Raw genomic sequence first — 14,461 nt, forward strand, 5'->3', positions numbered from 1 at the left:
AAAAAAGTTGCAGAATACAAAGTTAATATACAAAAGTCAATTACTTTTCTGCTTACCAGGAATGAAGTAGAATTTGAAATTAAAAATGAAACTATTTTAGATTAGTACTCCCCAAAATGAAACACTCTCACATAAATGTAACAATATAAGAATCTACATATGAGAAATACTGCACAACCATTATGAGAAAACCAAAGAACTAAACGAATGGAATGATGCTTCATGTTCACAAAATCATTCAATATTGTCAAAATGTCAGTTCTTCCTCACTTGACAACACGATCTACAGATTTATCTACAGATTTAGTCCATCCCAATCAAAGTTACAGATGTTATTTTATGGATTTTGATAAGTTGATTCTAACATTTAGGCAGAAAGACAAAAAAAAATCCATTATCTAAGGAGAAAAACAAAATTGGAGGACTCCAACCCAATCTCAATACTTAATGTAAGCAGAGAGTAATCAAAAGGTATTAGGGGTAATGTATTAAGGGGAAAAAACCCCTAATCAGTGAGCAATAATAGAGAGCCCAGACATATAGTCTACAGATCACTGACAAAGAAATAAGTGCAGTTCAATGCGTCAGAGATAGTCTTTTCAACAAATGGATAGCTGGACATGAACATTCCAAAAAAAGGTGGGGGTAGACACAAACCTTACACTCTAAAACAATTAACTCAGAATGGATCATAGACCTGGATATAAAATTCAAAATTATAAAACTCCTAGAATGTAGAAGGAAACCTAGATAGCCCTGGGTAAGGCAATGACATTTTAGATAAAATATCAAAGATACAACCCATACAAGAAAAACTGATAAGCTGGACCTTATTAAAATTAAAAACTTCTGCTGTACTAAGGACAATATCGAGAGAAAAAGATGACAAACCAGACTGGAGAGAATATCTACAAAAAACACAGCTGATAAATGACTATTAGTGAAAACACACACACACATACTCATACACACACACAAACTCTTAAAACTAAATGGAAAAAAATCCATTCAAAAATGGGCCCGAAACTTTAGCAAGTATCTTACCACAGACATATAAAATGGCAAACAAAGGTATGAAAAGATTCTGTACATCAGGTCTCAAACTAAACTAAAGCAATGAGATACCACTATACTCCTGTTAGAATGTCAAAATCCTGAACAGAGACATCATCAAATGCTGGTAAGAGTATGAAACATGGAGGAAATTTAAGTGCACATTACTAAATGAAAGAAGCCACTTGAAAAAGCTACATACCGTATGAATTCTGGAAACGGAAACAGTAAAAGCAAGTGATTGCCAGGAACTGGGTGTGGGGGAAGGGATGAAAAAGTAGAGCACACAGGATTTTCAGCACTGTGGAAATACTGTGTGTGATAAGATCATGAGGGACACGTGTCATCATACATTTGTCTAACTTCATTGAAAGCACAACACAGAGAGTGGACCCCTATTAACTATGGACTTTGGGTAATTGAAGTGTCTTGTAGATTCATCGGTGTAACAAATATAATGCTGTGGTAGGTGAGATTGGTAATGGAGGAAGCTCTGCAGGTTGGATAGGGGATGTATAGGTTATCTCTGTATGTTCCTATCAATTTTGCTGTGAACCTGAAACTGAGCTATGAACCCTCACCCCCCACACACATGCTAAAAAGAAATAGTGCTACTTTGTAGGGTTGTGCAAAGTGCTTAGAAGGTATCCAGCAGAGTAAGACATATCCAAATGTTAGCGATTATTTCTTATTAACAATTTCCCCAAAGTCAAACACCTAAAACATAGCAGAACAGGGATTTGAAAACAAACCAAAGCTCAGGTTATATTGTTTCAACTGTAGCTTATTAATTAATATTTGATGAAGGAAGGAAGGGAGGGGTGTTTACCACTTTAGTAAGCCATAGATTTTCAATTGTACAGTTAGCTATGATTGTTGCTAAATGTAACTCAGCAAAAGTGCATCCAATGACAGAACAACAATTAATAATAAAGGAAATCTTCAGAGTATTGGAACTACAATGACTACACAAAGAACTACATAAAGATAAAAATAGATCACCTCCTCCTAACTTTAACATTGTTAAAATCAGAAACAAAGCCTGCTCATTTTAAGGGTATTTTTTCTTTTCCTGAAAAAGTCCCTTGCTCATTTTTCTTAAAAAATTACTTGAAGGAGATTTTTAAAAAATCCTTAAAACCAAAAAGTTTTGACCCACTGCTTTTCATACTTTTTGGTTGTAGGGGAAACATGGGAGTACATAATCAACTTTATTGCCTTTGGACTTCACTGTCATCTTGAGACTTCATAATTCTACCACAGTCATCAGCTTTTCAAAGTCTTAGATTGTGTCCAAGAGGCTCTTTCAAGACTATGTTCATTCTGATTATTTTTGAGGATTTATGCAGTTCTATTAATGCCTGGTGATGCACAATTATGTTGTTGCTAGAAAAGTCTCAGCAATGTGGCTCTAGAGACCTGGCCAAAATTTTCTGGCATGGAGCCTGGGGAGCACTAGGAATTGTTCTCTTTCTGAGGAAAGGACCTATCATTCGACAGGTTCCATCAAGTGCTAAGATGAAACTCCTGGGAACATAGTGGGTGAACACAAAGATTGGGATGAGGGTTCAGAGATGCTTCGTGTCTGACTACCAACACTTCCACAACATGGGTGGCCTGCATCCCAGTCACATGTGTTTCTATACTATAGTCAATGTCCCTCAGTGTTTAATGACAAAAATGTTTTTAGAAGGGAAATGTGAAATCAGAGGGCTTAGCAATATCAAGAATGTCTTCCATCAATTTTTTTTTATGTAGCTGAAAAGGAAATTGTTAAGAATTAAGTTACTCTTTTCTAAACCCTCACCATGTGGTCCTAATCAATTGTCCCTCAGTGATGGATAGAATAGATAATCTCCTTCATGCTTCAGCCCTAGAAGGAGCACATAGCCAGGATGTAGAGGAGTGTATTTCGCAAGTAAAATTTGAATCAACATCCATGCACATTTTAAATTTTAGATATATTGCTTTCTCCTCTTTCATAATTTTATTTTAAAAATCCAATAAAACCTGACCTTGTACCAAATTTTTGATGAATCTATATGTAGACAAGCCAGAAAATTCCTAGGAACACTTACTTACAGAAGATATTTTGAAGCAGACTTTTTCAAATGCAAATCAGCCTCAGACTGCTAACATTTTAGGAAACCCAACTGGGTTTCTAGATTTGTAGTTCAGAATTTGATAGTCCAAATTTTGGATGACCCATCATGTTTATCTGTCTCCTGAGCAAATACATCAGGTTAGAATATAAGAAGAAAACCTGACCTGTCACCCAGCCTGTCTGCATTAGCAGTGGTTCAAGTGACCACTGTGTTTGGAATCACAACCTCTGGGACAAAATGTGAAAATCAATTCTAACTGGAAGGTTTGTGCTACAAGAAACAGATATCAGAAAATAAGTAGGAGCTATGTTGTAGTGATAGAGGTGAAATAAGTAGGGGAGGGTGGGGAGAGGTTCTTTGGATGGGCAGAGGAAAGGGAGAATGAGAACATGTTGAAAACTAAAAATCTAAAACTCTACACATTAACCAAGCAAAGGTTAATGTCAGATTTCCTAAGAAATCTGTTTCTGAGAATTTCAGCCAGCTAATGTAGCTAAGAATTCTTGCTTGTTGGTTCATTTTAGTCAGTTTATTTATTTATTGTTTCCTTCCTACAAAATGTAAACTGTTTTAGTCCATTTTCCCTTGGAGGAGAATTCTGAATAATAAAAACTGTATTTTCTCTTTAAAGTTTCTCTGATAAAATTACAACATTGATTCCTTAGAAATAATCTAGAGGCTTTGATAGTCACACAATGCTTTCTGCTCATCATGATTGCTGCTTTGAAAACATCAGCACCTCCTTTTGAGTCTAGGATAAAGAGCTCGCACGCTTCACCTATTCCACCTCAGAAGCATGGCTCTCTACACCATGGGGTAAGCGGAAGCAGTGAGGCTCTATCGTCAGTCTCCACATTGCTACTCTTGCCATTCAGGTCCCTGCTTGTTATGCTGGCCACATTTTGAACTTGCTATACCAGCATGGAAAATTGGGCATCAACCTGCTAGGCAGTGTTGGCCAATCAGCTTGTCTGTGTCCCCAACTGTGGCAGATCTAGGAAGGAATCTAAAGAAAGGGATGTAGGAAGAACCTCCACACCCTGTATATTAGTGGGGTCCTCAGTAAAGACCACTACAACAGATGACAACACAAAGCTCTTCTGTATTGGGATTTGCTTCTCTAAGGTCTAGTAGTTAGAAACACAGTCTGAAACTAGCTTAATTTACTATTCCTTAAAAGAAAAAAAAATCTGAGACTTAAAAAAAAAAAGTAACAATTATATAATCTATGTTCTCAAAGACTGAAACAAGTAGATCATAGTCTGGGGTCAAGAGCTCAAACTGCAGGGCAGGGGAAATGGTCCTCACCTGGCTTTCTGACTTGGGCCTGACCCTGGCTTGTCACTCTATGAGCTGTTATGGAAGTCAACAAAGTTGTTTCTCATATGTGAAATGGAGAAAATAGCAATTCAGTTTCTCTCTGAGATAATGGTATAAATGCTCTTAAGAAAATCTCAAGTACTATTCAAATGAGTGCATAGACGCCTCAGAACATCTGCATTGTTAGGATTATTACTTGCTCAGGGTCCCATACCCTGTTAGAACTTTTTTCTACTAAATCCTTTATGTAAAGGCATAATTATTATTCCCTCCTAGAGTATCTGTGTTGTTAGAAACTCTACTGCTTTTTGGGTATAGAGTCAATGTGTCTGCTAATTTTTCTAGCTCAAATGAGGCTGCTAATGCAGATCTCATTAGTTTTATGCATATGGAAAACCAATGGAAAAGGTAATTGTTTTGAAAACACTCCAACCTATTTACTTTAATAGACTTGGAAAGAAAAACAATTAAGAAAAGAGAAGATATGAGCTTCTTTTACAGGGAATAACTAGAGATACTCACCCAGCTCTGCCCCTACCCAGTTTTTTCACTTTCTAATTATAGATTTTCAAGAGAAGACATTCTATTTAGGTAGTTCTTAAAGGATTGAGCCTGGAGAAGTGAGGAATATACGCTAATTTTACAATGTAGGAGACTCAACATGCTAAGTTCAAAGTTTTGCTGATTAAATTGAAGAAAATATTAAATGCATTGGAGATGCCATGCAAAAACTCTCCTGGTGACTTTTCTTACATTTCAGTCACAATTCATATAATAACTTTAATGAAATTCTCTAATTTTTAGAAAAGGCTGACCCAAAGCCAATTTCTTGTGCACACTAGAGCATCAGAAAAGAATGCTGGGGATTTAGCTCAGTGGTTCCACTGCCTGCCTTGCAAGTACAAGGTACTGGATTCGATTCCCGGTACCAAAAAAAAAAAAAAAGATTGATGAAAGTGCTATTTTTTTTTTTCCCAGAGGGGATAGCTAGCCAGCCCTAACATTATCATTGCTCTAGAAATCTTTTGAAATTAGCAACAAATTAGGGGTAGGGCAACCACATTACAGTTTTCTTCTTTATGACCCCAAATTTTAAAGCTTTAATAACAGGGAGATTCAATTTTTCAGCTGTCCAGTTCTAAAGCCACGTGCCCAGACTACACCAAAGGTGTACCTGGAAGACTGATGATGGTGATGATATTTCACATGAGTGGAATTGAGTGGAACAAAAGCTCTACCTGGCTAGGGGACCAAGAGCAAATTGTGTAACTGTGTAATTGTTCCTTATAGAATTTGAGTGTTACTCTGATTCTTTGCCTCCCCTCACCCACCAGATACCTAATCACCAAGACTGATGGAATCCCACAGTTACTCCTTCCCCACTATGATGGGGACCTGAGATTACCATCTCTCCTGCCATGGTGCACACAGCAGCCCTCTAATCAGCTTCCCTCCTTCCCGTCTCCTGCCACTGAGACTGGGAAGGGAAAATCTGACCACCTGCACTAACCCTTCCCCAAAGCCCCCAGACCCTTGCTAGAAAGTGGATTCTTGGGCGTTCACTTGTAAAATGAAGAGAATAACACTTCACTAGATTGTGGTAAGGAGTATATGGCATAATATAAACAAAAGCATTTGTTTAAGTGAAGAAAACATAACAAATGTAGGAAGTTATATTAATGCAAAATTTAATTTGCCAGATAATTGAATCAACTAAAGAAGTTAAATATAATTATTTAAGTAAAATGATTTAATGCATTATACTAGAGGTTTGGCAGATTTATACAAGCTGTAGTGATAAAGTGGCTATCTTACTTTTTCTATATACTAGATATGAGATGTTAATAGCAAAATCAGTACATACGGGGAATTGTGACTTTTATGCAGCAACAATCAATAATCTCTAAATACTAGCTTATTCATAATTCACACACCAGATTCAGTGATTTATAGACAAGGCTTTAGACTATAAATTTGCCTTTTCAAAAGATATCTGAACAGAATTTGTCATGTAGTCTTTTTATAGAAAATTAAAATAAAATGCCAGCATATCTGCCTATTTATCAGGAATAGAAATCCTCAAAGAGACCAACATGTTCTGAAGTAAATATTCAACAGTGAATAAGTAATAGTGAGTTAGTATCTAATGAGTAATCACAGTTGTATAGTAGAAAATGGCTGGAGTTTTAATTATCTCAACCACAATGCTCTAAGTTATCAGAGACATGTATTGTGCCTCTGACCTAAAATAAACCTGGAGAGGAGGTGTGTGATAAAAATGGAGGCAGATTTACCACCTACCTCACAAGTGCAAGGTCCCAAGTTCAATCCCCAGTACAAAAAAAAAAAAGAAAGACCAAATTTTGTCAGAAAGAAAATTAATAAAATAGTAAAAATGATAATTCATACCATGGTAGGATACAAAAAAGTTCTAATTATTTAATGGATCATATCACAGCTACTCTGGACTTTAATAAAGATGAGATTCATAACACACTACCAGGAAAAAGACAACAAAATAGGTATTACTTTTCATAGTAGGATAGTTACAGGCACACAGCAAGTGTTCCCTAAAAATCATACGGTCAATTAGCAAATAAGAATCAGGATGCCTTCCTGTGACTATTACTATCATCTCAGATCCCTTTTACTATTCATGCTATTCAAAAATATTCAGTCCCATTCTATACCATAACAATTGTTCCAGTGAACTCATATGATATTCATATTGAATATAAATACATGTGTGTCATAATAAATTATGAAATACAAAGCATCTCACAATCCTTCCTTTTCCTAGCACAATCTTTGAAATAGACAACTTCCTGGTGTCTAACAAATTATGCGGGAACTTTGAGACATTGGGACTTATAACTTTATGCTACTGTTAGGACAGTTTGTTTTGTAGATATGGCAAATCCATGGCACAGTGGCCACAATAGCCCCAAACCCACAACAGACATCAAAAATTGATCATGACTCTCCCACTAACCCTAGAATTGATGTTTGATATCAATTTAAACAGTGTATTCCATCCAGCACTTTTTAGCCAGTTCATTTATTAATGTAACAAATAGTGAATTTTTGCTGTATGCCAGACACTACTGGAGAGGCACATTGCAGACAGAAGTAATTAGGAGATATGGACCTTACCCTCTTTAAATTAGATTAACAATTGATCTGACACTCAAATTAATGGTTATTTGCTAAGTTTTCTCTTTGTAAGTAAAGTGGAAATCTAAATAGCTTAGCTTTTCTTACATTATAAAAAAGGATTGCTGTGACTAGGCTCTGTACCTCCTACCTGCTGGGTCCATAATCCTGGGATATCTACTGAAGAAGATAAATGGAAAAAGAAGTGAACATAATTTTTTAGAAAAAAAAAAGATGGCTTATTTTATTCATATGTATCTATGCAAATTAGATTCTGATAACGTGATGGAGAATAATTTATGAGAATGTTATCAGGAATGCTTTCTCTCCTATTCCCTCAGAGAAAGTCTCTAGGGCCCTCTGCAAAGTATTCTCTTTTCTCCATGAGTTGGAAGAACATAAGATGCCATGGTAGTACAAAGAGAAAACAGATGGTTGAGTATATGATTTTTTTTCCTCATCACTGTCAGGTACTGTGTCTTCTTTCCCCCTGAACTGCAAAATTGCCTCTCTCAAAGTCTCTTGTTCTTAATTCTACAACCTCTCCACTCTGCCCTACTTCCTGTCTTCCACCCGATCTTCCCATCTGTGGAGATGGGCTAACTTCCCCTGTACAATTTCCCAGCCCGCAGCCTACTCATCTGTATAAGTGGGCTGATGAATCCCTGTGAGGACCAACTGCTAGGGTGTTAGTCCCTGCTCTTACCTATCCCTGGAAAAATATATACTGTCAGAACAGAGTTTGAGGAGCAGGGATTTAAAAGTGCCTTAAGTCAAATCAGGCTTTCAAGCCAAGTGAGATGGTACAAACTTGCAAGCCCAGTGTGCTGGGTGGCTGAGGCAGAAGGATCACATGTTTGAGATTGGCATAAGCAACTTAGGGATTAAGACTTTGTCTCAAAAGTAAATAATAAATAAATAAATAATAAAAAGAACTGAGGATGTAGTTCTGTGCAAAGGCCCTGGTTCAATTCCCACCCGGTACCAGAAAAGAGATTGAAGCTGATGATAGTTGACAGTATTATGTCAATATCATATCATGCAACTGCAACTGTTCTTCTATCTCCTAAGACTAATCATAAATTTGGGGAATTGTATGTTATGCTCATTTAAAATATTTTCTACTTGTCTTATTTCAAATACTCAAAAATAATTCCACCAAAATGTTAAATCTATTATACTACCTCCAGCACAAAGACCTTGTTCTTTAACTCAGCAGAAGGTAGACACACATGAATATTTTTATTCGTGCTGTTAGCTCATTGTCATTTTTAATGCCTACTAATTTTGCTTTCATGTTCTCTAGATCTCCCTCAACAAGTTTTGGAAACTGGAACTAAATCAGGAAGAACCCAATGGCAAGCCAGTTTTCTCATTCTTTCTCCAGGATCCCTTTCTAATGCCAGTTTATATTCTTTTAAGGATTTTGCATTCCTTCCCTTTGAGTATTACTTCATATATTCATTCTCTAAATAAAGAATAAAATTAGAATGAACAGGATTCATTTTTGCCTTTCTTTTTTTCCACTGTACATTGCTATGTGCCAAGTCTTATAACATTTTGATATGTGCTTATGAACATGAATAATACACTATTATCAGTGGGAACCAATTCTGTAATCGCTAGAAATAATATCAGCATTACATTATTAATTTAGTAAAATACAATGGTGCTGCATGTGTGTGTAATGATGAGGACTAAAGCCACGGCCTCAAACATGTTGAGCACTCTTGAACATGCTCAGTGCTCTACCACTGAGCTATATCGCTAGTCCAGAAAAAAAGGACAATATTTTATGATTCTAACATGGAGAATGCAGCTGTGTTAAAGGACCAAAGTCTCATTGTATTCTGGGGTTTCCATAATTAAGAATTAGAACCAACATCCTATTATTCACTATGCATCCGACTGTGTGCCAGATACTATTCTGGATATTGTGGGTACACTAGTGAAATAATCATACACACATCTGTCCCCTAGCATACAATTTACTGAGAGGGTCTTTAAAAATTATGGTTGAAAGTGACATTCAAGAAATGTGTTAGAATACCATTCTGTAAATATCTACAACTGTGGCAGAATCTCTTTCTTGGTCTTTCTTTAGGAAAGCCACCTTACCAATGGATCAAGGTCAACGTATGGTCAAACAATAGCAAAGAGAATATAAAAAATGGAAATCTTACCACTAATAAATATATAGATCGCGGATTCTGGTCGTTTCTGTTGTGAAGTAGAGCCAAGCAGATATTTGCATTTGTAGTAGCCAGTGTGGTTTGCCTGAGCTGAATTCAAGGTCAAAGTACTGCAGAATTGTTTTTTGTCCCTTCCACAGGCAGATTTAGTTACGGTCAGGTGTTTGTTTTCCTTTCTCACAGTTTTAGGAAAAAACCATGAATGGGGTGCTTCACTCCTGCAGTCGCAGATAAGAAAACAAAGCACAATCAAGGCTGGGGCCAGGACTCAGCACAAGTTCCTAAGCAACAGTTTTGCCAGCAGAAAACACTATCTTGAAGTTCTCTCTTCAGTGTAGTTACCATCCTCTTTTCAGAAAAAAAAATATCTATCTTTTTGCTTTTCTTTTTTCCATTCACATTAAATAATGATTACATTCCTTGTAGGGAACTGGTACATGTACATCACATATCTTAATTCTTTTTTTCAGTCCCTTTCCCTCCCCATTCCCTTCTGATCCCTCCATCTCTGCATCCCCTTCCCTTTTGAAGAAAATCTATCTCCCTACTTTCTGTTATCTATCTTTTATGTTGCTCTTAATTTATATTTTGGATTTCTCATGTGGTATTAAACTTATGTGCCTGATTTACTTCACTTAACATTATGGTCTCAAAGTGCATCCATGTACTGCAAATAACTCAAATTCATACTTCTTTACGGCATGGTGGTACTCCATTGTGTACAAATACCACATTCGCTTGATCCATTCCTCTGTTGGACATACAAGCCGTTTCCTAGATTTAGCTTTGTAAACTGTGTGTGCATGTATCACAATACTCAGATTTAAAATGCAAAAATGTCTGAGCAGTATTATTCCTCCATGCCCCCTAAATGAGTAATGCTGTTCCCTCCTTGGGAATTATCTTCCATGTGAAGCGCTGGATATGTGTAGCTGCAGACTGCAGATCCCGGGAGACTCCTGGGTCTCTACTACTCTACTCCAAAGGGTCCTTTCTACTCTACCAATGAATTAATGGTTTTTGCCTTGGGAAAGGCAACTAGATTGTTCCCAAATCAAAACAGCTTCTTACCTGCATCTGAGATACAGTGTCTGCCCTGCTTGCAAGATGTGCTGGGTGCCTTTTAAATTCAGTTCAGGATTTTTGAATTCTGAACCTGAACTAGGTCCTAGAAAACAAATTATTAAAATGTATTATTTGCAAATTACCTTTGCATCTTTTTAGAGTTATTTTTCTTTTTAATTACATATGCAGAAGATACATTGAATATAAATTATCTTAGTTCACAAATTTTTCCAGTTCAAGTCTTGCTCACAAATATTATAGTTACTTAATATCAAATAACCTAAATATTATACTATCCAAAAGCACATCTATTTAGGTTGTTAAAATGCTACCATATTAATAAAAGAACTTATTCAAAACTCTTGAGATTAAATGTCATCTCAAGTGTATTTCTAATATTGGACTTCTTATAAGAAGAAAAGACTAAAGGTGTAGGGAAAGTGGGAAGGGTGGGGGAAAGGTAACAAGGGAAAAAATATGAGAAAATGAAAAAATGGAAATAAAATGTTTGTAAATGGGGAGGGGTGGAAGGGGTGAAGAGAGGGCAGGGACAAGGGGAAAAAAATGAGAACCAAGACCTGTCATGTAAAGGTACAAGATCCCAATGATGAATGTAACTGTACTGTACACCTAAAATGTACCAATAAACTCAATTTAAAAATTTTAAAAAAGAATATTGGACTTCTTTATTCCAGCATGCCTTATCTAGTAACACAGACCTATGTAGTCATCTTCTTGGATAAAAAGGAAATGTCATACTGTACCTCATAAATATGTATAGTTATTATGCACAAATATAACTTTTTAATTGTTTAAGAAGAGTGCTAACTATACTGATTGGATCATTATATATCATATACACATATCAAATTATCATACTCTACCCCATAAGTATGTACAATTAAATTTTTATGAGGTAGAGAAATTTTCTGTGTCCTAGATAACTGTCATTAGTTGAGCAATTATATTTTTGGATCAGTCATTTTTCTGAGCTAGTTTTCTCATTTGGAAGATTAATTTTAAAATCTAAGTCAGTTTTAGAAATTATTAGTTTGTCTCACATAATCGACAAGTTCTTTCTGTAAAGGCACAGTAAAAAGGGAATTTTCTACTCCTATGTGACATTTCACAAGTATATCTCACAGGGGCTTGCTGTGAAGCAATGAAATAGATAGGTAGAAGTGCTTTAAAATCTGTGTCTTTATACAGTACAGTATTGGTATCATCCCAGTGAGCAGCTGTGTGACCCTGGACAAGTCACCTTTCTCTCCAGACCTCAGTTCTCTCATCTGTAAAACATGAGACTGGACTAAAGTTCTTGGGTCTCTTACCATCCAGTGTGACTATTTCAATCACATGATCCTTTGAGACCAAGGTCCTGCAGAGGTTGAGTCTCCCTTGAAGCTCTCACTGACCACTCAGAAGACTTCTAATTAGGATCCTTCTTGCCTTCTCCTCATCCCTCACAACCCTTCCCTCTCATTCCTTCTCCACCTCCTCCTCATCCTTCTGCGGAAGCTGAAATGTCGGATGAAAGCCGGAGATGGAGCCCTTTAGCCAAGAGTAGAGATCAGGGGAACAAACTACATCCTGTTATGGTTTGGGTCTTCTGATGATGCAATGATATAAATTAATATTTTAAACTAACTCTTACAGACAATAAGTCCTGGTATCAAAGTACTACTGTACTGGATAAAATGGCTCAAAATTAATTTAAATTCAAATCACCATTTCATATAGATCCAATTGGTCTATCAAAAAACTCCAAGAGATCTGAGAACATCTAGTCTAGTCATTTGTTTTACAGATGAAAGAACTGAGGTCTGGACAGAGAGATGACTTGTCTAGGATCACACAGCTACTCACTGGGATGCTACCGCTACTGATTTAAAGAAATACATAGATTTTAAAGCACTTTCAGTTTGCTATGGTGGCCTAAGAGATCTCATTTGAAAGAATGATTTTCTATCCTAATGAATGATGTCCCTTTTCAGAACAAGTCAACCATTCAGGTATACATTTTGTACTTCACTCATCTTTATGGGTTTTCTAAAGTATTATATAGTAGTTCAAAATCAGCCAGCAATTAATAACACCTACCCTGAAAAATTTCCAGGCCAGAATAGTTTCTGCCCTTCTCTATCATATGGATCTCTGCAGATTTAATTGGGAAATTATTTCTATGCTGGACAAGACCAGAAAAGCTTCCTGTGGAAAATTCTGTCTTTACTGGTAGTTAGCTCTGTGGTCTGGATGGAGATGATTCAGGACAGCCTTTGGGAAGAATCCTTCATTTTCATAGCTTAGATGCCTGATTCTCTGGTTTCTAAATCATGTGATTCTTAATCAGCAATCTAGAACACTGTACTCCTAACTCAGAGACTCTGTAAGCTCAAAGAACTAAGCCACCCTGGGTGAGAGAAGTGTTATATTTATGAGTTCCTTAAAGAGTAAGTAAGCTCTCCTCACATTTGTCCCTGCACCAAAATGCAGTTCTCCAGTCCAAAGCCAACCTAAGTGGTGAGAAGACATTGAAAAAAAACAGGGTTATGAGAAAGCTTGGGGAGATGCTAAGAAAAATATTATGCTACACAATTTGTCTTACCTAAGATCAATGAATTTTTCACTTGGAATGAGGATGCTAGATTAAAGTAGTAAATTAAAACAAAGAAAAAATACAAGGAAACTATATTTCCACGTTAACTGGACACTGAGCATATCACTGTTCTTTAGGAAATAGGAAATTTGGATCTCATAAAGATTAATGAAAACCCCAAGATTATAGCCTAACTGGAAAACTAAAAAAAAATATTTATTTATTCTTCAAATGCTTTGAAATCACATTATTACACCTTAAAATATTTCTACGAGGCATTTCAATATGCCTACCTAAGTAGTGAGGATTTTTTAGTTACATGTTCTGATCGTCTACTATATATCAGACATTGTCTTATTAGTGATACATCTAAAACTATAAATATGCTCACATTCATAAATGTGTACATTTTCATGCCACAGGCAGTGCAAGTTTGCTCTTTTCACAAGCTTAGAGTCACACTGCCCATGTATATAATAAATCAACAGGACATTTCATTTTTAAGGGTGGAGTACAATAAGTTAACAATGATTCCCCCATTGTGAAGCTGGGGTGAGTGTTAAAACTTTCCACTGTTTGCCATGGTAGCCTAGAGATCTGATTTGAAAGAATACTTTTCTATCCTAATGATACTTTTATATCCTTTCATTAAAGTCAACTACAATATAAATATGAGGGGCATATGCTTTTTTAATCAGAAAATGATTTTAACATAATGACAAAAAACTCAATGAAGACCCAGAAAGTGGGCTTTGTCACATACATTTTTATTAGAAAGAACTGAAGTTCAAGCAGTGTGGACTAACTGCCTTAAAAAGACCAGCATGTCTGTTATTTAATAAAAGACAATTTGCATTGATCCTATGTGAATATTCATTGGTTTCCTGTTTTGTGTTGTCTAGGAGGTACAGTAGGACTTAATAACCAACAGAAATCTCATCTTTCTTTCCTTATATACCACATTTCAGGTAGAAAGC

At 36.2% G+C, this 14,461-nt stretch overlaps 1 protein-coding gene across 1 annotated transcript in view; it reads right to left on the bottom strand.

Annotated features, from left to right (window-relative positions):
• The window catches only part of Flt1 (fms related receptor tyrosine kinase 1), a 169,469-nt gene that overhangs the window by 140,074 nt on the left and 14,934 nt on the right, over positions 1–14,461 (bottom strand). The window contains exons 2-3 of the mRNA XM_010623956.2: positions 10,895–10,991; positions 9,815–10,041 (exon numbers count right to left, since the gene is read on the bottom strand). Of these exons, the coding sequence (XP_010622258.1) occupies positions 9,815–10,041; positions 10,895–10,991 (324 nt within the window). The remainder of the gene's footprint in view (positions 1–9,814; positions 10,042–10,894; positions 10,992–14,461) is intronic.

The sequence above is a fragment of the Fukomys damarensis genome, unplaced genomic scaffold, assembly GCF_012274545.1.
Source record: "Fukomys damarensis isolate Sample0158 unplaced genomic scaffold, DMR_v1.0_HiC HiC_scaffold_38, whole genome shotgun sequence".
Classification (NCBI taxonomy): Eukaryota; Metazoa; Chordata; class Mammalia; order Rodentia; family Bathyergidae; genus Fukomys; species Fukomys damarensis.